The sequence below is a fragment of the Brassica napus genome, chromosome C7 (assembly GCF_020379485.1).
Source record: "Brassica napus cultivar Da-Ae chromosome C7, Da-Ae, whole genome shotgun sequence".
In the NCBI taxonomy this organism is placed as follows: Eukaryota; Viridiplantae; Streptophyta; class Magnoliopsida; order Brassicales; family Brassicaceae; genus Brassica; species Brassica napus.
This window is the reverse complement of record NC_063450.1, coordinates 39168151-39193276: the sequence shown is the minus strand read 5'-3', so window position 1 is coordinate 39193276 and position 25126 is coordinate 39168151. Positions and strand designations below refer to the sequence as shown.

At 37.8% G+C, this 25126-nt stretch overlaps 4 protein-coding genes across 5 annotated transcripts; 3 read left to right on the top strand and 1 right to left on the bottom strand.

Annotated features, from left to right (window-relative positions):
• Positions 1–139: 139 nt before the first annotated feature.
• Positions 140–3588, bottom strand: LOC106376974 (regulation of nuclear pre-mRNA domain-containing protein 1A). The gene is made up of 8 exons (XM_013817118.3): positions 3430–3588; positions 3015–3143; positions 2398–2645; positions 2210–2329; positions 1907–2063; positions 1312–1451; positions 1192–1227; positions 140–1107 (listed from the first exon to the last, which is right to left on the bottom strand). Exons 2-8 carry the CDS (start codon positions 3088–3090, stop codon positions 361–363), a joined length of 1524 nt encoding a protein of 507 aa, XP_013672572.2. The 5' UTR covers positions 3091–3143; positions 3430–3588; the 3' UTR covers positions 140–360.
• A 160-nt stretch (positions 3589–3748) lies between these two features.
• On the top strand, positions 3749–6119 carry LOC106376975. The gene is made up of 7 exons (XM_013817119.3): positions 3749–4131; positions 4265–4427; positions 4569–4769; positions 4855–5100; positions 5195–5339; positions 5413–5644; positions 5725–6119. The coding sequence occupies exons 1-7, from the start codon at positions 3798–3800 to the stop codon at positions 6057–6059; spliced, it is 1656 nt and encodes a 551-aa protein (XP_013672573.2). The 5' UTR covers positions 3749–3797; the 3' UTR covers positions 6060–6119.
• Positions 6120–7261: 1142 nt separating this feature from the next.
• On the top strand, positions 7262–9757 carry LOC106374882 (serine/threonine-protein kinase CDG1). Of its 2 annotated transcripts, none has more exons than XM_048762090.1 (5): positions 7262–7795; positions 8080–8261; positions 8401–8590; positions 8669–9060; positions 9152–9757. In XM_048762090.1, the coding sequence occupies exons 1-5, from the start codon at positions 7678–7680 to the stop codon at positions 9608–9610; spliced, it is 1341 nt and encodes a 446-aa protein (XP_048618047.1). In that variant the 5' UTR covers positions 7262–7677; the 3' UTR covers positions 9611–9757. The 2 variants fall into 2 exon arrangements, with proteins under 2 accessions (XP_048618047.1, XP_048618046.1); XM_048762089.1 differs by having other exon boundaries at positions 7264–7795; positions 8395–8590.
• Positions 9758–10307: 550 nt separating this feature from the next.
• Positions 10308–13000, top strand: LOC106376977 (probable protein S-acyltransferase 7). The gene is made up of 5 exons (XM_013817121.3): positions 10308–10645; positions 11231–11413; positions 11503–11799; positions 11879–12112; positions 12201–13000. Exons 1-5 carry the CDS (start codon positions 10565–10567, stop codon positions 12723–12725), a joined length of 1320 nt encoding a protein of 439 aa, XP_013672575.2. The 5' UTR covers positions 10308–10564; the 3' UTR covers positions 12726–13000.
• The last annotated feature ends 12126 nt before the right edge of the window (positions 13001–25126 follow it).

The following is a 25126-nucleotide window of genomic DNA, read 5'->3' as shown; positions in this document are numbered from 1 at the left end:
TAGTCAAAAGGAAAAATCTTGTTGCCTTTTTGACCAGACCTGAAAAGAAGAGTAAACTTTGGTCCAATCTGGCTTTTAACCTTTTTTTTTTTTGAAATAACCGCCATGTTAAGAATCTTCCAAGTTTCAGAGAGAAGAATAAAGTTTGAAAGATCTATTGAATCTCTCACAGTAAATGGCTTAGAAGTTTACAGATAAAATGACAGTATGTGCAGAAGCATATAGTTAAAAGGGTACGCAGTGTTGGAAGAAAGCATACACAAAGCGCATTCCAAGAACGCAAATCCTATCAAACCCTCATTAAAACTATACTGTAACAACAACAAAAAGTGCGCTATAAACCCTGGAGAACAGATTCTTCTACTGCCGAGTGACAGGTGCCATAGAGACGGATGGGTTGATGCCATAGAAACCATCTTGTCCCTGAAACTTCTGGTATGAATTATCCGATGGAGCAGAGGTTGTTGGAAGCGGGGTGAGCCCAGGAACCCATTGACCTTGTTGTTGTTGAGTGGGTGCAGAAGTGGTCGCTATGGTGTAGTTGAACGGTGTCTGGTTTACAGGACCAGGAGGCTGTAACGGCTGCAAGTACTGAGGTTGAAGCTGGTATAGTGGTGGTGGTGGTGGTGGAGGCGGAAGCAGTAGAGGACTGGTGGATGTTGTTGCAGCGTTCTGTTGTTGCAGCTGCTGGAGATAGGACTGGTCATGGTTTTGAAGCTTGGGCCTTTTCTCTGGCGGGTACTCGTCGGACGATGGAGTTCCCGTTACAGCAGGTGGGTTGTTTCCGATGATGCCTTCGGATGCTAAGGAAGAGAGAACGTGGGAGAGCATCTCCGCTGAGGAGGTTGATGCGGTTAGCCTAGCCACCACTGCGGCGGCTGCGGTTTTTCTCGGGTCTACCGCTGATTGAGTTGGTGGGTTCGAAGCAAACATAACCGGAGCTGATTGTTCCACTTCGATGTGTGTGAAGCTTTGTGGTGCTGATGCAGCCGGTGAGACTTTGATGACTTCTTTTGATTCTTCTGTAGCAGGAGGCCGTGAACTACTACCATGGTCTAGAAGCTGTTTGCAGAGATCACCAGTTCGGTCTGATTGAAACCGAGCAATCTGAAATTATAGCAAAATGAATATCAATTTAACTAAATAGTGCAAAGACAAGGTAATATCACGTTTGTTAGTACGAATTCAAACCTGAAGGTGGTTACGGACTTGCTCTAGCTTGAGTTCCTGAATAAGAAAATAATAAGGTGAGGTCTTTGGCAAGAGCAATCAATGATGATATTTTCGTTAGCAGTTGTATAAATGAGAAACCTGTTCTTGTAAAGCTTCTCTCAAATGAGAGATGAGACTTATTCTGGATGTCTCCACTGCTCCAAGCTGTTCGATGCAGTCTCTCAGTATGGCATGTTGTCCCTGCACCTCCTTTACCAGCGCGGGGCCAGGGGTGTGTCCTGTTTAAAGCAACACTAAACAAGTAAGATAATGAAAAGAAGTCATATGGTTGATGAATGCGTGAACATGAATTGGCTTTTCTCTATACAAAAAGTCCTAGTAATCAGAACTGTAATAAATTTATTAAGGTTCCAACATTAACCAAAATGTCCAAGACTTACAAAATATACTATCATGGATTCTAATAAATTTGTGGATTCTCTTCCTAAATGGTGGGAGTAAATTCCCTCAAAATTAATGATCAGGCTTATTGAAAAGTAAGAGTCACCATACAAAACCAATGATTTTCGAAAAGCTATTTGGAAACCATTTAAGATTCCGGTTCCAGTACAAAGGGTGTGTGATTAAAAAAAAAAAGATTAAACGAGTTGAGTTCTTAGAACAGGCGATGTATGTAGCTTGTCACTTGATAAATAAAGCATATCGACACATCTGCAGCAATGGACGGTGATACCTGAACTAAGATCTTTCTCGACTTCCTGAGTTGCTCTCTCAAGGTAACCAGCAGCACTAGTACATTTTCCAACAATGACATTCTCACCAATCTGAACGCCATGAAGAGCTTCAACAGAAGATACTACTCTCTCCAACGTAGTTCCATTTGCCTGTTTCTGTTGAACAGAAAATAAATAGCAGAGCTTATCATGTGCTAACTTGGAAGAACACCGAAGCAGAAATAATTCCATAACGGTGACCTTATTGACAAATGAGCTCAAGAGGTATGCAAATGGTTTTATAAAAAAACTTATTGACTTACCAGTTTAAGTGGCACAAGTGCTCCGTTCCTGGCTCCATTTTCAGGTTGCTTTCCCAGAATCTCTTCTTTGAGAATTTGTCCATGAGATCCGAAAACCTTCCTTTCTTCCCATATATTAACCTTTTAAGAGAAAATTATGATAATTAACATCGCACTTTCATGAAGCCAAAAGTTAAACTCTGACGTACCAGTCGACGTGCAGCTTTTCTTCCAAAGTCATCACCATTTTCAATCACATCACGAAGAGCATCGGGGAGTACTTTCCAGAACTCACCTACAAACTCTGAACCTTTCCGCCTACTATTCTGCAAGATATCGTTCGCGAGGTACAAATACGCCAACCGTTGCTCACGCGGGGAACAGTGAAACTGCCTGCCCCATGTTTCCACAACATGTTTGGCCTTGTTCATGTGAAAGATACACCAATGTGACAAAGCTGGATACTACTGTCAAGGAAGAGACAGGCCGTGATAGCATATACAATGCAAAGGCCGAAAAGAAACCACAAAACATGTGAGCTAGCAACTTAAAAGCGTTGAAAAAATTTAGTCCACACTCCACAATTTTATATCAGACCCAAAAACCGAAGACAATAAATGGTAAGATTATCTTCCAAATACCCATTTAACTAGGGAAACCAATCAAAAGTACAGAGCTTTACCACAACCAAGACTAGTTAATAAACCAGAACCCATTTAACCAATAAAAGTGCAGAGCTTTACCACAACCCAGATCAGTAGATACATCAGAAACCAATACATACATAAAAAAAAAAAAAAACAGTTTAGAATTATTGAAAGGATACTCTCAATGCTTGCTTGAGAATTGTTGAGTTTAGAAAGCTTCTCAACTAATATCTGAGCATTAAATGAACTACCCATTGTTCCTTCCACCAGCTCCAACAACCAGTCCCCGCCTTTCACGAATTCTACAGCTAAAATACAAAAAAAAAAGAAACAAGCTTTAAGCATAATTTGAACCAAATTTAAAATTTTGAATATCATCAGAAACAAAGAACATGCTTTAAACAATAGAGAGAGAAGCACAAGGAGTAAAGCCGATTCTCAAGTTCGAGCACACAGAACTAGAAAGTGAGTTTAAACATCAAAACCAGTCTAAACCCTAATGTCCGAGAGATAAACCTGAGACCAATCTCAGCAGAAAGCAAATACGAGCAAAAAAACAACGAGCGCGAGAGTAAGAATATAAGAGGAAATTACAGAGGAGCAGGAGAGTATTGTTGCGATGAGCTAGGCGATAAAACGGCGCCGTTCTATCTGATGACTTGCTCCCAGAAACCGCCGGCGAAGTTGAGCAGTTGAAGAGGAAACTTGGAAACAAACAAACAACAACAATCTTCGTCGTTGTGGGTTGATGTGGAAGATGGCTTTTCATATTCCCTTATGGGCTTAAGTCGCACTATTGGGCCTAGCCCCATTATGTGATACGACGCCGTTGAGAGTAGAGTTAACTGCCACCGACAAGTAATGACGTGTCGATCGCATCGAAAAGCTCTCTCTCTCTCTCTGTTATTAATGAGACCAGAACAGTGTGGCTCGAGTTAAACGATGTGCAAGAAGAAGAAGAGATGAAGCGCGGTGGAATCAGACGGAAGCGATTGTTCGGGAGGACGATTCTCTTCACATCTATTGTGTTCTTTATCGGTTTCGGTTTGCTTCTCTTGACGCTACGCTCCGTGGATGATCCTAACTCCTCCTCCTTCATCGATGACGACGACGACGACGCCGTTTCGGACGAGGATAACGCGAGGTGGATCAATTCTTCCACCGTGGTGGAAGCCAAGGTCGACGGAGGGAGGCTCTGCGCGACGGTGGAGGAGATGGGAAGCGAGTTCGACGGTGGTTTCGTGGATCAGAGCCTCAGAGTTCGAGATGTTATCCGTCGCCATTTTCACCTCAACGGTGAGAATCTTTGATTCTTTATAATATTATATTCGAATCTTGATTTATTTATGTGTTCGTTCTAAGTTAGTGTTTGGGTAGTTTCATCCATAGTGATAGCAAGATCTTGAAATGTGATTCTTGGATGGTTCAGGGGCTGCAGCAGTTCGTGAGCTAGCTCCGGAGCAGTTCTGTCGACATGGTTATGTTCTTGGGAAGACGGCAGAGGCTGGTTTCGGGAACGAGATGTACAAGATCTTGACGTCGGGAGCGTTGAGCATAATGTTGAACAGATCATTGATCATTGGCCAGACCAGGCATATACTGGTTCTTTCTCAATCCTTTTTCTCTGCTTTTTTGAGAACTGTATTTGCAAGTCTCTGAACAAGTAGTTTTGTTTTTGCTTGTGTGTTGTTATCTGTCTGTTTATACCTTTCTCTGTGTATCTTATTTCTCAGGGGAAAATATCCATTCGGTGATTACATTGCTTACTCCAATGATACATTTACACTGTCTGAAGTGAAGCACCTGTGGCGACAAAAAGGCTGCGTGAAGAAGTACGGAAGGCGGCTTGTAATGAGGTTGGATGATTTTGAGAAGCCGGCTAAGAGTAATGTGTTGTGTAGCAATTGGAAGAAGTGGGAGGAAGCTATTATATGGTCAGTGAGGAACAAACAAAGATACAAAACTTTTAAGATGAAGTTATATAGTCATTGCTAAGCTGAGCATTTGGTTTTCCTTCAGGTTTCAAGGCACAACAGACGCTGTGGCGTCTCAGTTTTTCCTCAAGAACGTGCATCCTGAAATGAGAGCTGCTGCAGTTGAGCTGTTTGGCGAGCAAGGAAGCTCGACACCACGAGCGAATGTGTTTGGAGAGCTGATGATGAGTCTTATATCTCCTACTAAAGATGTGAAAGATGCAGTGGATTGGGTTCTACGAGAGACTGGAGATCCTGATATTTCATTACACATGCGAATGCTGATGAGCAAGTATGTTATAACGCACTTCTCTATCTGTTTTTTTTTTTTTTTTTTTTTTCTTTAAACTAGCTGGCTTAATTTTCCATCTCATGATCTCTTCCAGATCTGTTAGACCTCTGCGTGCAGCAGTGAACTGCCTAGGGAAAGCAGTTAACAGGCTTGGCGTAACGAAACCAAGAGTGGTTATAGTCTCTGACACGCCATCTGTAGTGAAAAATCTCGAACTAAATATCAGCTCAATTGCTGAGGTATCTGATCTTTCCAACAAAGTTCTTGAACTCCATTGGAGGTGGACTAACTCAGTTGCAATGGTTGTTGCAGGTTCTGCATTTTGACTATAAGCTTTTCCGAGGGGACATTGCTCAACGTGGACGTGGGTTACCAATGTTAGACTTCAGAATAAAAGATTGGGGTCCAGCACCGAGATGGGTTGCGTTTGTAGACTTCTTCCTCGCCTGCCGTGCAAAACATGCTGTGATCTCAGGTGCTCACAGACGAGTCGGTACCACTTATGCTCAGTTAGTTGCTGCTCTAGCCGCCGCAAACAGTCTCGGTTAAGACCTTTACTTAGTTTTTGTCTGTCTTTCTTTTCTTTTAATATCTGACCGGTACTGACTTGGTTAATATTAGCAGAGGACGGTTCGAGCAACTCGAGCTTTGCGTTCTTGAGTAGTTTCCAGAGCAATCTGTTAGCAGATGGTCTGAAGAACCAGGTGGGCTGGGGACATGTCTGGAACCGATACGCTGGTCCACTGAGCTGTCCGAAGCAGCCAAACCAATGCGCCTTCACGCCGCTTGCACCTCCAGGTTGGTGGGACGGTTTATGGCAGTCGCCAATACCAAGGGACGCTCGTAAGCTTGCGGCTTATGGCGTTGAGCTTTCCGGGTTTGGTACGGTTAATGAAGACCGTCTCCATGCCTTTTGTAACGCCAAGAAAGCCTACTTAAGCACTGTAACGATCGTTTAGTAACTTGTTGAAAAACTCTTTTTTGGCCTCTTGGTTTAATGTAGTAGTTACTGGTTTTTATTTCTCGGTGGTCTACATTTTTCCATTCCTTAATCGAACCGGCCAATTTACAATAACCGAACCGGCCAATTTACAATAACCGAACCGAAACCGATATATAATTAAACTTGAACAAGTCTCTTGGTTTAATTACAAACACTGATGTTATTTCCTCAATTTGATATTCTGATTTCCCTTCTAGAACTAAACCGAACTAATTAAACCGAAATACTCGTTAACGCACAGCTCACAAGATAAGACTTTTGATGTTATTATTAGAGATGGGTTCTTAGTTGCTAAGAGAGGAATAAAGCAGTTGTCAGGAGTGAGGAGTTAAAGATGGAACATTATCTCGTGAAATCAAACTTTCCCTAATAGTATATTTGATTCCCAAATTGTTTTAACTTTTAATTTATTTCTACGATGCAGATTCACGACATTTTTGTTAGCTATTCTTCTAGTCGTTCTTAACTTGCTGTTTATAATTGCAAGGTAGGTGCTGCTTAGCTTAGAGTTTAGAAATGGACAAAAGAAACAAAGTATGGATGCGTAGTTTAATTATGTTCATATTACAAATGGGTCATGTTCATATTCAAATACTACAAAGTAGTCTAATTGCGTAGCAAAAAAAAAAGTAGTTTAATTGAACAAAAGACCAACTTAGTATGGGGTGAAAATAAAAATAACTTTTTTTTGGCAAAAAACATAGAATCACATTTTAGAAAAATACATTGTTATATTTTTGATAGAGAAAACATGAATCGAATTTTTGGAACAACGTAAAATTATATTTCTTATAGAAAAATATAAATCAGATAATCATAGTTTCTTAAAGAAAAACTTTTTTTTTTGGAAAAAACGTAAATCATAGTTTTTTGTTATAAAATTTAAAATCACTTTTTTTAAAAGAAAATGTGAAATCGTACTTCTTATAGAAAACACACAAATCATAAAATATTTGAGATCTCTCAATGTATTTTTCTCCGCAGATTTATTCCCAACTTGGATAACATAATCACATTTTAGATAATCATATGTGCGTGTGAACACGGTTGATAATAAAGCGAAAGAGTTTATATACATTTTTTTTTTTTAAACAATGAATCGTTCAAAATGATGATAAACTTCCAAATGATAGTTAATACAGTAGGATACTACTACTAGTACCCACAAAAAGTAATAAATAGTACGATATATTACCATAAAAGAAACGATTTAATTTTGTTATTGTTGAGTAGAAAGGAACTTAGGAAAGAAGCAAAATGGTGTAACGTACCATAATTTGAAGCACACCCATGCTCTCTCTCTCTATGTAGTATAGATTACGTGTCTTTCATTCCCCCCCAAACAACAAAAACCCTTCCAAACCTATTCGAATTCCCATTTCCATCATTCTCTAAAATCTTTCTCCTCGTAAATTCACCACAAAACCTCCCCTTCTTATCCTAAATCCTCCTCCTTATCAACACCCACATTCTCTTTAAAGTTATCGCCTTTTCGTGGTTTTTTTCATTGTTTTGGGTCCCTGAAAACTCCGTTGATCTCTGATTGTGTGTTGTTTGATCGGCGTTTGGAGACAATGACGTGTTGCTCGTGTTTTGGTCCGAGGAGAAGACACGACGTGACGAAGAATCCAAAGCTCATCAAAGGCTTTTCCGATCACAATTCCAGACCTGACCAACCTTCTCCTTCTTCTGGTCTCATCTCACTTTTCCTTTTTTTTTTTCCATTCATGCTTGAACTTCATCGGAATCTAGTTGAATCGAATCAAAAAGTCTCTTCCTTTTTCTTCTGAATAGAGATCATTAGAGAAGATCGGTTTGTTTTGTTATTAATTAGAGTCTGTGTCACATGTAAAGGTTTATGCTTTATAGATCAAAGTCTCTCTCTTTATACTTGATGATGATGACAGTGTAACATGTTGCATGTGATGTGACACAGACTGATCTTATTGTGTTTTGTTTGTTTGCTTCTTCTGTAGCTAATAATCCAGCAAGAGCTTCACAGGATTCTGAAACACAGCAAGATCCTAGCAAGCGAACTCAATGTTTCACATACCGAGAACTCGCCACCGCTACTAACAACTTCAGGCTCGAATCTATGATCGGACGTGGCGGTTTCGGTTCTGTTTACAAAGGAATGTTAGAAACTACTCCTGGACAGGTTACTCTCAAATCATCTACAGTTTGTGATTTAAAAAAACAAAAAGTGTTTTTTCATTCAAAAAAAAAAAAAAAACTGTTTTAATGTCTGATACAGACAGAATCTTGTTTGTTTTTTATTTGGTCTTAAAAAGCTGAAGAATGTGGCTGTTAAGATGCTTGATACAACTGGTCATCAAGGAGACAAAGAGTTTCTCGTGGAGGTCTTAATGCTCTCCCTCTTGCGTCACGAGCACCTCGTGACTTTGTTCGGTTACTGCGCTGAAGGAGACCAAAGACTCCTCGTTTATGAATACATGCCTTTTGGATCCGTAGAAGATCATATCCACGGTAAAGCGAAGAACTATACTCTTTTTCATTAAAGTATTAATAAATCTTGAATACTGTTTTTTTTTTTGTTATGGTCAGGTTACGGATCTGAAGAAGAGGTTTTAGATTTGAGCACAAGGATGCAGATAGCTTTAGGATCAGCCAAAGGGCTAGCGTATCTTCACAACGTGGCACAGCCTCCTGTGATCTACAGAGACTTGAAAACCGCAAACATATTGCTGGACCACGGATACAAAGCCAAGCTCTCTGATTTTGGGCTGGCCAAGTTTGGTCCGAGTGGTGACATGTCTCATGTCTCCACTAGAGTGATGGGAACTCACGGGTATTGCGCGCCGGAGTACGCCAGCACGGGGAAGCTGACGATGAAATCTGATATCTATAGCTTTGGAGTTGTGATGTTGGAGCTTATCACTGGACGCAAACCTATTGGGGACGCATGCATGGGTGCAAAACGTTTGCTTGTGAACTGGGTAATGAATGCTCTCTGAATCTTATTGTACTTTTAAGCAGAAAAAAACATAGAGATTGTTTTTTATGATGATTGTTTTTTTTTTATGACAGGCACTGCCGTTGTTCAGGGACCAAGAGATAAGAAAGATTGCAGATCCGATGTTGTCAATACAAGGCCATCATTACTTGGAAGAAGCTGTGGAAAGAGCACTTGTGTTGGCGTACATGTGTTTGAGAGAAGATGCAAACGCTAGGCCAACGGTCAAGGAAGTGGTGGAGGCTTTAGATAACATAGTTAAGTTCATAGAGCGGAAGAAGAAGAAGAAGAAGAAAGAGAGCAATATTGGATATGGAAGAGGAGTGGAGTTGGAGAAGAAAGCTGCAGTGGCGGTGAGCTCACCGAATGAGACGACGAGGATGTTGAGTGTAAACGAAATAGAAGTAGAAGTAGAAGAAGAAGATGAAGATTTGGAGAGGGAAAGAGCTGTTGCTGATGCTAAGAACTGGGCTGAGACTATGAGAGCGTTGAGGAGACAGAGCAATGAGCCGCCAAAGCAGACAACTCCTTAGTCCTCTGTTTATGTTAGGAACTGGTCATAGTGATTTATCCCGAAATGAAATATGGAGAATGATTATAAAAATGGTGAACTAAAGAGATTAATACAGAGAAATCTCACATTTTGCATTGGTTGAAATGTGGAGATATCATTTAAACTTTTTAATGTGTTTTTAGTTAAAAATATAATTATTTAGATCACATGATTTTATATGAAATTATTTAAAATCCTAAAATCTAAAAACTTTTTGAAAATCAAATTATTTCAAATCTTTGTGAATACAATACTGAATCTGCACCATTAGTCTTTTAGTTTGTGTTTTATTACAAAACTTGATTAAATTATAAAATCTTATAATAATGGGAGATAATGTTACTTGTGTATAATTCAAGATTTCAAGGGCTCAAAAACTAGACAAATATTGTATGTAATATGTGTTGTAGAGAAGGTGAGTCCATCATTCATAATCCATCTGCCTACGAGATGGCATAGCTGCATAACTGGCATATATTGGCTGTCATCATTTTTTACTTTCCACCTTTTTCTCTCGAGATTTAAAAGATAAAATCATTTTTATTCTTTTAACTTTCATAATCACTACATCGAACAAAAGGTATTCTTTGTACAAACCAATGGTGCAAAGACACGTCAGATAATATTTAGGCTGTCAAAATAAAGAAAGACAAGAGTAAAGCGACGGTGACAGTATCTAACAGTCGCACAGTTAAGCACCATTGGAATTAGTGGAAGAAGTAGAAGAAGAAAAAAAAAAAACCCTTCGTTTTCGCTGACTTACTATTGCCCTTGTCGTCTTACTTCGCCGGAATCTGAAGATTCCATTCGCCGGAGACTATCATTATTATATTCTTCTTCTTCTTGTTCTTGTTACTTTGTGGAGAAAAACGGTGCTGAAGCTCAGAGCTCTTGGTGAGAGAAGAAAAGAGATAGAAAATTGAGGGTTGAGGAGATGTATGTAGTGCCTCCGCCTGAATCCGGTTCGGGATCCGACCGTGATTTAAGGGTTTACCAAACTTGGAAAGGCAGCAATGTTAGTTCTCTTTTTTTTCTAAATTTTCTCATCCTTACGGTTTCTGCTTGTTCTTGAGCTGCTGCTACTCTGCTTAATAATCACTCTTCCCTGTGGATTATTAATTTCAACCAAATTCAAAATTTTGAACTTTGTTTATTGTAATGATCCTAGGTTTTTGATGTTGTTTTCATTTGGTTTCCCTTGGTGGTAATAAGCTTTAGAATTGGTGATTACCCTTTGGATGGTTTTAATCTAACACTTATGACTTTTTTCTAATATGATTGCAAAATAGCTCAATGATTAAGATAAACAGGTTTGGAATTCAAAATTGTACTAGCTTATGCCTATTTATAGTTTTTTTTTTTTAAATGAATACCCTTCCCTTATTGCTTCACAACGCTGGCTAAAGACTCTCAATAATTGTTGGATGTCATTTTCAATATTGTTAATGATACCATAAACTTGTTATTCTCTTGTAGATATTAAACACTACTACTAGTGGTTCATCACTCACTGCTGGCATGTTTTCCGAGTTGATTCTTGGGACGTACATATTGGTTTCTCTAACTTTAATTGTTTTTTTCTCCTGTTTTTTTTTTGCAGATATTCTTTCTTCAGGGGAGATTTGTATTCGGGCCAGACGTAAGATCACTGGCCCTGACAATATGTCTCATTGCTGTTCCCGTTACTATTTTCTGCATCTTTGTCGCGAGGAAGCTAATGGATGACTTCTCTGATAGCTGGGGAGTATCTATAGTTGCTGTTGCCGTCGTCTTCACCATTTATGTAAGTATTAGTTTTTCTTCACTTTGTGTCTGCGCATATGTATGTTCTAATGACCGAGGCAATGGTCTCATTTCGTTTTGTATCCACAGGATTTAATTCTTCTGCTGGTTACATCCGGAAAAGATCCAGGAATCATCCCGAGAAACGCTCATCCTCCAGAGCCTGAAGCACTCGATGGCAACATGGATGCAGGAGCTGGCCAGACTCCTCAGCTGCGGCTGCCTCGCATTAAGGAAGTAGAGGTTAATGGAATCACATTTAAGGTCAAGTACTGTGACACTTGCATGCTCTATAGACCGCCTCGCTGTTCCCATTGCTCGATTTGTAACAACTGCGTTGAAAAGTTTGACCATCACTGCCCTTGGGTTGGCCAATGTATTGGTCTGGTAAGTTACAGTCCAACTTAAAGTGTCTTTTAAACTATTATCATAAAGTACCATCTCATATTTCTCATGGTTGTTGCAGAGGAACTACAGATTCTTCTTCATGTTTGTCTTCTCCACGACCCTTCTCTGTATATATGTTCATGCCTTCTGCTGGGTCTATATAAGGAAGATCACTGACTCAGAGCATACAACTATTTGGAAGGCAATGCTCAAAACTCCTGCCTCCATTGTATTGATAATCTACACATTCATATCGATGTGGTTTGTTGGTGGCTTAACAGCTTTCCATCTGTATCTCATCAGCACAAACCAGGTAACATTGCTACCAATCCAATCCAATCGTCATCCTTCTTTTTATGAATCATCTGTAACCGTTGGTTTTTTCACTTTGTCCTTTGCAGACTACATATGAGAATTTCAGATACAGATATGATAGGCGAAGCAACCCACACAACAAGGGAGTGGTTAACAACTTCAAAGAAACGTTTTGTTCTGCAATACCTCCTTCAAAGAATGACTTTAGAGCCTTGGTCCATCGTGAACCTCCATTGCCTCCTAGATCTGTAGCAGGTGGGTTTATGAGTCCAAACATGGGTAAAGCCAACGATGATATTGAGATGGGAAGGAAAGCTGTTTGGGCAGACATGGGTCCTGCAATGTCAGAGCATGGTACTAACAATGAACGGTTGCATGTTAAGGATGGTGAGTTAGGCGAGCTATCTCCTGTAGTTAGGACAACAGTTGATGAACAGAGCGATAGGCCTGGTGTGCATCCGAGGCGCTCGAGCTGGGGAAGGAAAAGCGGGAGCTGGGATATGTCGCCAGAAGTTATGGCCTTAGCAGGCAGAGTAGGAGGAGAACAAAACCAGAACCGTGGAGGAAGCAGCAGTGGAAGTGGTCTAGTGACTGAGAACCGGCATTCATAGTCAGATACACGGTTTAGCAAGGAAGGAAGACAGAACAGAGTCCCCAAGTTGGGTATGTTGAATACAGGTTTAGTGGGAATCTGAATGGTGTTTTTTTCTTTCTCAAATGCTTTTTTCCTTTTGGATTATTCAGCTTAAAATCAGTTTATTCAAAGCTTATGGAGGAAAAGAAGCTCCTAATGTGGAAAGTGTTTGTGTTGGCTTTGTTGTGGTAAGCAAAAAAGGTTGGATTGGTGTGTTGTTTTACTTGTTTGTATGAGTGAGCTTCTTCTGTATTTTTAGACTCTTTTTTTTCTTAGCTGTGTTCACTTCAAACATTTAACCAGAGATGTGTTTTGAACTAAAAACAAAAATAAATAGAGAAAAAGGTTTCTCTGTTATCATGAAGAAGCCGACACTGAAGTATCAAAGACATGTGGACCAGAAGACAGATAGTTTTTATAATTGTTCATTGGAGGGTTATCAAAGTTTTAGAGAGAAAAGTAAACCCACCTGCTTAGGTTTATTACTAAAACTCGGCCGCCTAGCCGAGTTAGCGGCCGAGAAATCGCTATCCAGTGAGATACCGTGGCGAATTGAGGATGTGCGCTCTAAAAACCGGACTTAAAAAAAACTGCAATTTTTACTTATTTAAATTTGTAAATCTGACAATCTATGTTATATCTATGAAGTTTTGATAAAAACAATAAGAAAAACGAAGAAAAATGCTGTAAATTTCGTCAAAATCTATGGCCGTTGTGTTTTTACAGAGGAAGACAATATGTACAAATGACGATTCTACCCTTCATTAAAGAAAATTAAAAAAAAAAATTCATTCTTTTGAATTTGAACTTGGGATGCTTAGGCATGTGAAACAAAATTTACCACTACACCATGCTATGTTATTTGTATCTTGTTACAATTATTTATATATAGCCTAAAACAAATCACCGATTAATTCCCTGATTAATTGATTCGGCGCTAGGCTCTACCCGACCGAACGCATAACGCCTACCGAGTTTCCGAACGGGGGTTTATAGATCATAGTATTGTCCAAATACAATAGACTAACCAAATCACTTGATAAACAATTTTTTTCTTCTTTGGTGGTGAAACCTATCTTGTAATGAATGGTTTTTGGTACGAAACAATTTGAAAGATACCAACTTTGCCAAAAAACGAAGGTTTTTTATTCTTAAATTCTCTTTTTTTAGTTAAGAGAATTCAAACGAAGGTTTTTTATTCTTAAATTCTCTTTTTTTAGTTAAGAGAATTCAAAGGATAAGAATCTCCATGAATGTTGTGTTCGGTAATAGAAGAAAAAAAATGATTTTTGACTTTTTATCCCTAGGATGCAATCTACCTTTTAGCTTCTTTTTTTCATCCTCGACTATTATTAATTTTTTTTTTTTTGGTAAAATGTTAAATTTATACTATTTTCGAGATTTAAATGCTGCTTACAACTTATTCCGAAAAAAATAAAAAAAAGAAAAGAAGAAAAGTACAACCAAACTCAAGCACGTAGAGGCCTCAAGGAGATGAGTACACGAGAACTAGAACTCTAGCATAATTGTCTGAAGTTGGAAAGGAGATGAGGCGGTCACGAAGTAGACGGTCTAACGCTCGACTAAGGCCCGCAGCTGATGTAGATGTGGAAGTGAAGATTCAAACAACAAAAGGAGTCACATTGAGTTGGTTGGAAGCTAAGATTTTAAGAAAATCTACAGAACGGTTCATACGAAGAAGCACACATACCATTGTTTCATGTCAAATTGGCAGAGAAAAGCTGACATTAGGGTTCAAAGGCGGAGACGGTGGCGGAATTGGTCTGTGGTCGGTCATTCACTAGCGTCTTTTATAAGTTAAACCAGTTCAAACCGGATAAAAATTGAAACATCGTTCGGTTCGCTTTTGTATTCCCGGAAACCGTGACTATTCATATAAGCCTGTTTTAATCGGTCTTTGAGTTGATTAGACTCTCTCTGGATATTTAATTAACTCTTTGGATATTTAATACATATTTATTAAAAAGGGCAATTCTCTCGAATATCTTTTTTTTTAATTTAAACACAAAAAAATCCAAAAAAATGACTAAAATAAATTTTATTAAAGAGACAAAATATCTTTATATCCTAGATATATAAATATTATTAAATAATTTTTTTTTAAAAGAATCAATTTTTTTTTTCAAAATTGATTTTTTATTTTAAAAAAAAAAATATTTTTGAATTCAAAAATATTTTTGAAACTATTTAATTTTTTTTAATATTTGTTTTCTATTTTCTAAAAAATTTAAACTTCAGTCTCAAAATCTCACCATTTAACTATAAACAGTAAATCTATATTAGTTAATCTTATAGATATAAGTGTATATTTTTTTTTTATGAAACACTAGAGCTCTTAACCGCACTACGTGCGGTTTATATTTTCTAATTGTATAAAATTTGAAAAAATATTCTTATATTGGATTTGTTTGAATTTTTTTTTATTTATTTCTTTTGGAAAATTAACATTTAAATATTTATGTACATTGACTAAATTATACAATCTGAAGTTTTATTCATTTTTTCTCTTTAAAACAATAATATTAATATATACACAATATCTTACTCTTGAAAAATAATAACAACAAAGCATTTATATTATTGATTTAGTTCGGAGATTTTCTTTGTTCTCTGTTTTTTCATATCGTCTCTTTCCCCTATTTTTCTGCTTATTTTCTTTTTAATTAAATAAATCCAAAAGCTAGTTTCGGATATCTTCAACTCCTAAGCTTTAAACTAACCCAATAAAAATAATATGTATGACCGGCTAGCATAAACAATAAGAAGTTGCATCATAGAAAAAAAGTTCAAAATCATAAATTGAGTATAACAAAATTTAGTTATAAAATATTGACTTAAGATAGAAGGCTAGATAGATCGTATGATTGTATGAATTATGCTTGCAAAGTATGTAAGTTCTCTGTTTATATAAATTTCATATTTTTTATAGGTTCAATTATATTCAGTTTTTAGTTATTGTTGTCTTCAATTCTTTTCATATTTATATTTTTATAGGTTCAATTATATTCAGTTTTTAGTTATTGTTCTTTGGATTTCTGACCTTGCGGTTATACCGGTTGAGACATCTTTCGTCGAAATGTTTATTGTATTATTTTCAGCCGGGTTAAAATATTACTATATATTTGGATTAATAACATTCAGTCATCAAATTTATCTCTCTTAAATAAATAACAGTTAAAATTTCATAAATACATTACTATCTATATTGTTTTAATATATTATAACTTTTATCATATAAAATTGATAAATGACCTAATGTGTGGGGTATATGTTAGGGGGTAAACTATATGATAAGGATTGTTTCCATATCTAGAGTTTTATATACATTAAAACTACAAATTAAAACATTTTATTAGTTTATAGAATTTTAGTTTTTAGGATTTTATAGATTTATATATTTATCCCAAAAAATTTATAGAATTTTAGTTTTTAGGATTTTATAGATTTATATATTTTGAATTATATATTTATCCCAAAAAAATTAAAGTATATTTATTAATTAAATTTTACAAATGCAAATTTCATGTTATTTTATTCCCTCAGTTGATGTATTGAAATTATGTAGCTTAATGTTCCCTTTTTTTATAAGAAAATTAAAATATAGTTGAGTAATTATGTAACTAATTAAAAAACAATGAATTCATGAAAGGTAATAATACTGTTACCAAACAATATAATAACTAAATTTGTGTCCATGCCATATTAAACATTAAATTTCAATTTTTAGTCATTTTCTTATTAATCTTGATACAAATTATTTGATAAATTTAAAATTTATAAAAACATTCAAATGATTTATAAAAACATTTTTTCAGGTTTTAATACCAAAAAATATGAAATAAATTAAGTTAATATATTAATTTAGTTTTATTTTCATATATATAAAACACATTCATTTAAACATAACAAAATTTCATTTAAATAAAGACTGTATATAAAAAGATGTTAAAATCAATAAATTGACATTCAACTTTATAATATATTTGATATCAGATTTTTAAATAAAATATAAATTAACAAACATTTTATTACGAAATAAAATAATATCTTATATATAAATTTTATATTTTATGTAAATACAAAGAAATAAAACTATATAATAGTATCATATACCCAAAAAATTATATTTTTATTAAATTATATTTTTAAAAAATATATTTCCGTCTTTTTAAAGTGTGAGTTATAATTTGATTGTAGTTAAATTTGGGTTGAACTGTTGTATTTGATATTTGAGTGGATGTGGCTGTATTTTAAAATTAGAAATTAACTTGTTTGAATTAATACTTCATGATTTTTTTTGTGAAAAGTAAAGACTAATTTTTAATAATAAAAATAGGATCACCTAAAAGTTCATAATACAAAGAAAAAGTGATTGGCCGAACGGCTCAGGCCTCACTTTGTTCTTATAGTTATATATCATATAGTAATTTAAAAAAAAAAATAAGCCAAACTTGATCAAAATACAGTCATAATATCACATCGTTAAAATCGGCGTCTTTAGCATATACAATGAATATTTGTGTTCCAGAGATTAGAATTTGACAAAGGGTTTTGACACACACAGAAACACATCATTGACAAAGGAAACAAACCTTCACATATGTTTGAACATCATGGAGATCATATCTTCTCTGTTTGATGTACTCTGAAAACTCAGGAGATGGAGCTTTCAAGCTCCTGCAGCAGTCGCTGATGAGCCTGGTTTAAGCCACGTGAAGAAATTCCTGAAGAAAGAGAGAGAGAGAGGGAGAGTTAAGCATTCACTGTGATAAACTTCCATCTTTGAGGTCTTTGGCAACTTCAGTAAGTGCAATGAAATTATTAAAGCTAATGGTTGCAGCTCCTCTGTCAAGAGCTTCTGCCTCGTCAACACATCCTTGCTGTTTTCTATAAATCTAGCTGTTGTACCCAGATTAGTGATTACCAGCGGCAGTGCAGGTGGGTTGGAACCACTTGTGGCATTACCCCTGAAACAGAGGGCTCTGTAAACCCTGGGCCATGCTTGTTGAAATCATCAAGTATGCTCTGTTGATCAGCTTTCTTAAGACCCTGCATCAACACCACAAAACGGTTCAGAGTTAGTGTCCGGCAGTCCAAATATATATACATTTCTATGTATTAAAGATGGCTTTCAAACAGATGATATTGTGAACATCACTATGTGTTCAACCTAATTGGTTTTTAGAGAATCTGAGTACTATTATCACCTTCAGTTCAAAGATGCGCTGAAACTCCATGAGAGTTCTTGTCAATGATGCATTTCCTGTATAAACCACCAGAAAATAATTTGATTGATGTTTGAAAAAGTTTCTAGTTTTGTCTTTTCAAAACTTACCTGATCTTTGTCTCTCTACCAATACCAATTGGAACCTTTCCTTCTGCTAATAGAGATGCAATCCCAGATTCAGTTAGGTAATAATCTGTACCTAACATCAACGTATCCTGCCAAAAAAAAACCTAAACCAAAACTGCATTTGATCAGAACAATATTCTGATTGTTTTGTTAATCAAAACGAAGAGATCTGAAGATCCACCTGAAGCGCAACTCCATAGTCTAGACCTGACCACTCTCCAAGGATGGAGCGTTGGACGCTGCATTCCCGCAGTCGCAGAAACATCTGTGTGAGATACATATTCAGATGTTAGTAGTTTGGTTCTTGTTCATGAACAAATAGAAAGTTATCAGTACCTGCCGGTTAAGAGTTTACGGGGGAATTCAACAAAGTTGCAGCTATTACCACATGAACTATCTGCACTGCAAGGCCTAGATCTTATTCATACGAACATAAGTCACATGAGGATTAAGTTCATAAAAGCTATGATCACCTGTGTACATATTGGTTGGAAACAAAGCAGGTGTCTAGGAACTGCTTGTCATCCTGCTCATACAAAACAACCAGAAGTACATTCGAAACCCACATTGTGTTCCAGAACATACGAATGAGTATAAATCAAATTATTATGTCAGAAACCGATCAAAATATTTGATACAGAAACTGTTGCAGTATGTTTTAGTAATGGTGTAATGTACAAAAAGAAACAATACCTTTGGTGAGAGAATCAATAACTCCACTGAACTCTAAATACTTCCGGAAAGCTTCTTTCTTAGCTTCTTTCTCCTAAATCATGTAGAAACAAAAAAAAAAGTCTATCAAAAACTAAAAGAAACAGAGCTGTAAGGCTAAATCATTCTCTTCTTCGATCTCTTTTGAAAAGTGTTTACCTTTTCGTTTCCAGCGATGTCAGTTACTGTTATGGTTGTGGAAATCAACAGCCACCTACTCAGCTACCTTACTCCTCCGACGGAAAGTCATGTAGAAACAAAAAAAAAAGTCTATCAAAATCTAAAAGAAACAGAGCTTTAAGGCTAAATCATTCTCTTCTTCGATCTCTTTTGAAAATTGTTTACCTTTTCGTTTCCAGCGATGTCAGGTTACTGTTACGGTTGTGGAAATCAACAGCCACCTACTCAGCTACCTTACTCCTCCGACGGAAAGTCATGTAGAAACAAAAAAAAAAGTCTATCAAAATCTAAAAGAAACAGAGCTTTAAGGCTAAATCATTCTCTTCTTCGATCTCTTTTGAAAATTGTTTACCTTTTCGTTTCCAGCGATGTCAGGTTACTGTTACGGTTGTGGAAATCAACAGCCACCTCCTCAGCTACCTTAATCCTCCGACGGAAACAATCCACCGTACGGTCATCAACTTCCTCTCCTTACTCTGTGCCCTACGATGCACCAAAGCAGCCATCCTCATCCACGCCACCGTCTGCTCCATCCTATGGTGCACTGGCTCCTTCTTCTCTTTAAGAAAACAAATCGTCGGGTTGCATGTTAAAATCAGCTAAGACGACAAAGTTGAAAGGTCGAAGAAATAGAACAATGAAACCCTTAATTGTTAACTAATAATTCGGGAAGCCCAACATTATATACTCTAGAAGCCCAACAACCCACAGCCGAGATGACGTGTCAAAAAGGGATCTCATGATTGGTCGATTTTATTATCCGAGGTGGACGTCCTCTCTGATCAGTATATTGTCATTTTATTACTTGTGTGATTCGGGTCATTGAAAGCTATATTTGTGGAAAAAATTATTGTTATCATAGGGTATTTGTATTTTTCATATATATATATATATAAATAGAAATTTCTATATTTATGAAATTTTTACGGTTTCCTCTTTTATGAAACATTTAGTCATTGGAAGCTATATTTTTTAAAAAAGAAATTTATTGTTGTCCTAGGGTATTTGTATTTCTCATATATACATATATATATATATATATATATAATTTTCTAAAATATTTAAATTTAGTTATTTTTATATATTATATTAAAAATGAAATTTATTGTTGAGGTAATTGAAAAGAAATTTTTATGAATGACCCTTTCTAGAGATGCTCTTGGCATTCGAACTAATACAAACTGTTCTTTGGAATACCATTCAGACTGGTACACATTTCCCTTTGTTCTTACTCAAAATATATTTTTTAATAAGAAAAATTAAACTACCAAAACTATATTCTTTAACTTTTAATGACCATCATTTGGAAGTTACCTGAAGGATATCTGATGTTAGGAGTTTTCAAGACTCGTAAGACAAATGTTGTAGTATAAATGATTGTCGAACCAGTTCTGAGAGATATGAAAGCACCGAGAATGCAAGTAATCACTTAATCTAAGTGCAACCAATGATTTTTAAAAGGGTTTTTAAACTATAACTAACTAAAAGGAATAACTAAATGATACTTTCTTAACTATGGGAAAAGAGAACTCATGGATATAGGTATTAGACCTCGGGTGATCAAGTTTCGAACTAAGGATGGCAAACGATCAATCAAACTATCAACCTTAAGCTTAGACACAATCCTAAACAAACTCTATGTCTAGATGAATGTTCATTTACTAACACAATCCAAGCATCAAATGTCTTTGGTTGAATAATATGAAAGTAATCATAACTAGCAAGTCCAATGGCTATCTTAGCACCTCTAACAACAAATGTCTTTGGCAAAGTATGCTAAAAGCTAGGAAGAGTTGTCTCGGGCATTTCCTCGAACACCTTTCGGGTGAGAAATGCCTAAGGATCAACAACTGAGTGGCCAACTCAGAATATGCATTAGGTTCACTCTGCTAGCAAGGAAATATGAATGATCTACACTAAAACATCCTAGCTCTAACCTAACCACCCTTAATCTCCCTAACCCATGAATTCAAAGGGGGATTACTCACTAATCTCCATGATTCCTCTTAAACCCATTTTGGATTTCAGATTAATCATGTAGAGAAACACAAAAAATAGATATAAGAACACATAATTTCAATAACAAAAACTGATCAATTGATTCAAGAGATGACTTTCCAAAGGTTTTTTGGTGGTTTTTCTTAACAACAAAGATGATCTGCCTCCCGGTGGCTAACAGAGTATTAAAACATAGGTTTAGAAAATAAAAACGTACATCATGAAATGACCAAAAGGCCCTTGAGAAATCATAAGTTCGAGCAGAAATAAGACGCGGAGCGACCTCCGCTCGTCGCTCCGAGTAGTCGCTCCATGCTTCGGGAGCAACCTCGCTGTGTCGCTGCGAGAGGTCGCTCCGGACTCGTTCTCGCATTTCCGAGTGATGAAAACGTGAGCGACCTCCGCTCGTCGCTCCGAGTAGTCGCTCCATGGTTCGGGAGCGACCTCGCTGTGTCGCTGCGAGAGGTCGCTCCGGACTCGTTCTCGCACCTCCGGGTGATCAAAACGCGAGCGACTCTTCCCTGTCGCTCTGGTAAGGTCGCTCTGATAGGGAGATCAGAGCGACTTGACGGTGTCGCTCCGGACTGGTCGCTCCGGTAAGGTGCTCGCCCAATGATCACTTTAAACACTTCTTTTGGACTCCAATTGCACCCAAATGTCTCCAAGAACTCCATGTGGTACTCCAATACCTGATAAGGACTCATGTATGCAAAATGCAACCTAAACATGGCTAAATCCTAATCTATATGATCAAAATGCACATGGGTGAATGGATAAAATATTAGAAATATGCAAGATATCAACTCCCCCAAACTTGTTCTTTACTTGTCCACAAGTGAACTTTCTAGAACTCATAGGGAGAGAGGTTTGAAGGTGGGAGCTCATAGCCAAAAGAAACACAACTAGCAAACACGATTAGCACACTCTCTTATTACACTTTAGCTTTTCTAAGCCTATCTCAACTCCTTTTGTCCCTACACTCATCATCAAGCATCCACACATTCAAATCAACCAACTCTCACATTCATTAAGCACAAAACATCTAGTGAATTCTTGCAAATAGTCAGTCGGTCCAAGTCATTTGGGTAAGGGAAGACTTTTATTCAAGTGATTCAAAAGGTTCGAAACATAAAATCTTTAAGGTGGTTTACTCTCGAAACAAGTAGCCTTGACATTGCACGTAATATATCTAAGAAATGAACCAACTCATGCATACAATGCTCAATCTCCATTGTTCTACCCTTTTCCCAAACATACAATTACACAATTTTTCCCAAATGTCAAGCCCAACTCACATCTCTCACCAAAAGATCTCAAGAACACCTTGCACAACAAAACTCTTTTCTTTGAAATCTCATAAGGATTTTTCTCAACTTCAAAACAAAACTTAGCTCTAAACAGTTTTGCTATCCTTTTTTTTAATATATATATATTTTTTTCTTTTCTTTTTCTTTTTTTTTTTCCGGGGGCCAAGACTTTTCATAAACTGAGCTAGAAGTTTCTCTACTTATCCCATAAAGACTAGCCAATTAAGCACAAGAGTTCACTCTTTTCCTTCCATTTTCTCAAACTCCCAAATCAAACTTTACAACACTCACCCCCATCTATGGCTAGACAATGATGTGCCTAATCTAGCAAGAATGAAGATCAAGCATTGTCGTTCCCGATACTCTCAACATTATGCACATGTAAGACTTTCCTAAGAAGGCCTCACTCATCAAACAATGAAAGCTTAAAAGGAGGGAAAGGTTTTTGGGAGTGGTCTACCACTAGAGTTTGTCAAAAAAAATTGGCATAAAAGATGTGACAACTCAAGTGTGTATAGCCATGACTCAGTACACAAGGGACCCTAAGCAAGAAGCATTAAGTTCGTTTAGTTCAAATAGGGTTGTAGTTGGCTTCAAAGAGTAGGTTTCAGCAATCAACAAGTTTCAAGAAGAGTTTTCAAGGCACGAAACATACAAGTCTTTTCGAGAGGTGCATAGCTTTTCAGGTGAAACGTAGTGTTCTTTATAAGGCATTTAAAATCATTGCTCCCAGTGCAAGTGAATGCAACCTATATGCCCTAGACTCTCCTAGAAATGCAAAATGATGCAAACTACATGAATTTGTTTTTTTTTATATGCAAATAGGTATGCAATGCATGACTCATGAAATAACATCAAAGCAAACATGATCAAATGCTTGGTACCTCCCCCAAACTTGAGTTACACAGTCTCTGTGTTGTCAAGTAAAGAGAGAGATACCGAAATGAAAACTAATATGCAAAAAGGAAATGGTATATACAAGGGAGAGAAAGAAGTACCTCCTATGGATAGTAGGTGGGGGCTGATGCCCCAGCATCGTCGTCGTCAGGTGGGAAGGTGGTATAGTAACCACCGGATGCTGAACCGGAGCCTCCATACCATGGCTGGCTCTCAACCTCGTCAATCTCATCCTCACTATCAGAAGAAGCGAGGGATGGGGACTTGTTACCGGAAGTGGAAGGTTGAGTGGGTGGGTTCCTCCACTTACGCTGAAGCTGCGCAGCAGTGAGGGGCAAGCCAAGAGCATCAGGCGGAGGTGGAGGCTGGGGGTTTGAGGTATTCGCGAAAGCGAAGTCTGCTGAGCTACATCCAGCTATCCCCCCCTGGTTAAGACATCAGCTACTTTCTTCATGAATTTGGCTGAGGTCTTTGCCTGCTTCTTTACCGTCTTGCTTAGCGCCTTGCACTTATCCTTCAGCTTTTCTATCGTTCTATCCTGAGCCTTGTTCCACCTCTGAAGGCGACTAATGTGGTCATGAGCATCACGAAGAGCTCCAGGGGGAAGAACTCCGTCATCTGGCTTGAAGTAGTAGCGCGGAGGTCCATAGATATGCTCAGAAGGGTCTGCAACAGGCGAGTCATGTCGCGTAGGAACACTTCTTCTCCTTGATGGAGCAGAATTAACTGGATCGAGAGGCCCGTGTTCTCCAAGAAAGTACTCCTGGGGTATGTTGAAGCTAATAGCTCCATGTATCTCTAAACTCGTCAGGTTCCGGTTTGGAAGAACCACTTCGACTGGCTTGCCCTGCAAATAGTAGTGGTAGACGTAGTCCTTCCCATATATCCCACTAAAATAGGTAACAATCCTCAAGTAGGTGCCATCAATGAACTTCGGTCCCACTGCGTCCTTTCCCAAGGGAACATTCAGAAATTGGAGCAGTGGTGTGATCATTCCACCTATCCCCATCTTTGGGCGCGAATCAGTGGTGTACCACGCCCAGTCTCTGTAGTGCTGGAGACGACCCACAAAGAAACTGACCATCCCGAAGGTAGCATAGATGTCGGTGCTGGGAAGGGGTAAAACTCCAGGTTGGGCGTAGGGACGGATAGCCGGACAGAGCAGTCACATGTCTTCCTCAGTAACCGTACCAGCTTGCTTCCGTGGGTAGAATGCATGGACTAGCATCCTGTGGAGGTAACGCACGGACGGGTGTTGGATGTGTGAATTCTTGTCAGCCCCGGTAGTGTGTTTGTTTCCAGTGATCAACTTCCAAAGCTCCGTGGGAAGGTTCTCACACTTGGGTAGGGAGTGGTCTTCTAGGTCTTGGAACCCCATGACTCTCCCAATGTCCTTGAAGTTCATGTTGTATTCTCGTCCATTGACCTTGAAACTGATTTTGCCCCATCCTTGCCTCACATGCGCGGTGTCGTGGTAAGTGACCGCAAGAGAAGATAAGAACTGACAAGTGACATCCTTGTAGAAAGGATATGCCATGGTGAGGAGTTTTGGCATCTTCAAATGTCCTAGCATCTCTTCAATGTCAGATTCAAGACCCAACTCCTTCAGCAAATCAAGGTCGGCGAACCTGGTTGGAGTCCAAGTGACCTCATTCTTCAAGTGATCATACAGCTCCTCCACAGATGGAGTTTTCGCACTATCTCGATCAACCGCAACCCCTTTGCCTTTGGACATCTTAGCTTTCTTCGTAGGTGCCTGCTCATCAGCACTCTCAGTTTCACTTTCCCCATGGATGGGAACTGCTACACTTTTCCCTGCCCTCTTCTCCTGTTCTTTCGATTTCCTTGCAGCCAAAGTCTGCTGTCGAACAGTCTTCTACGTCCCTGAGCCAGTTGGTTCGCAGGGCAAAA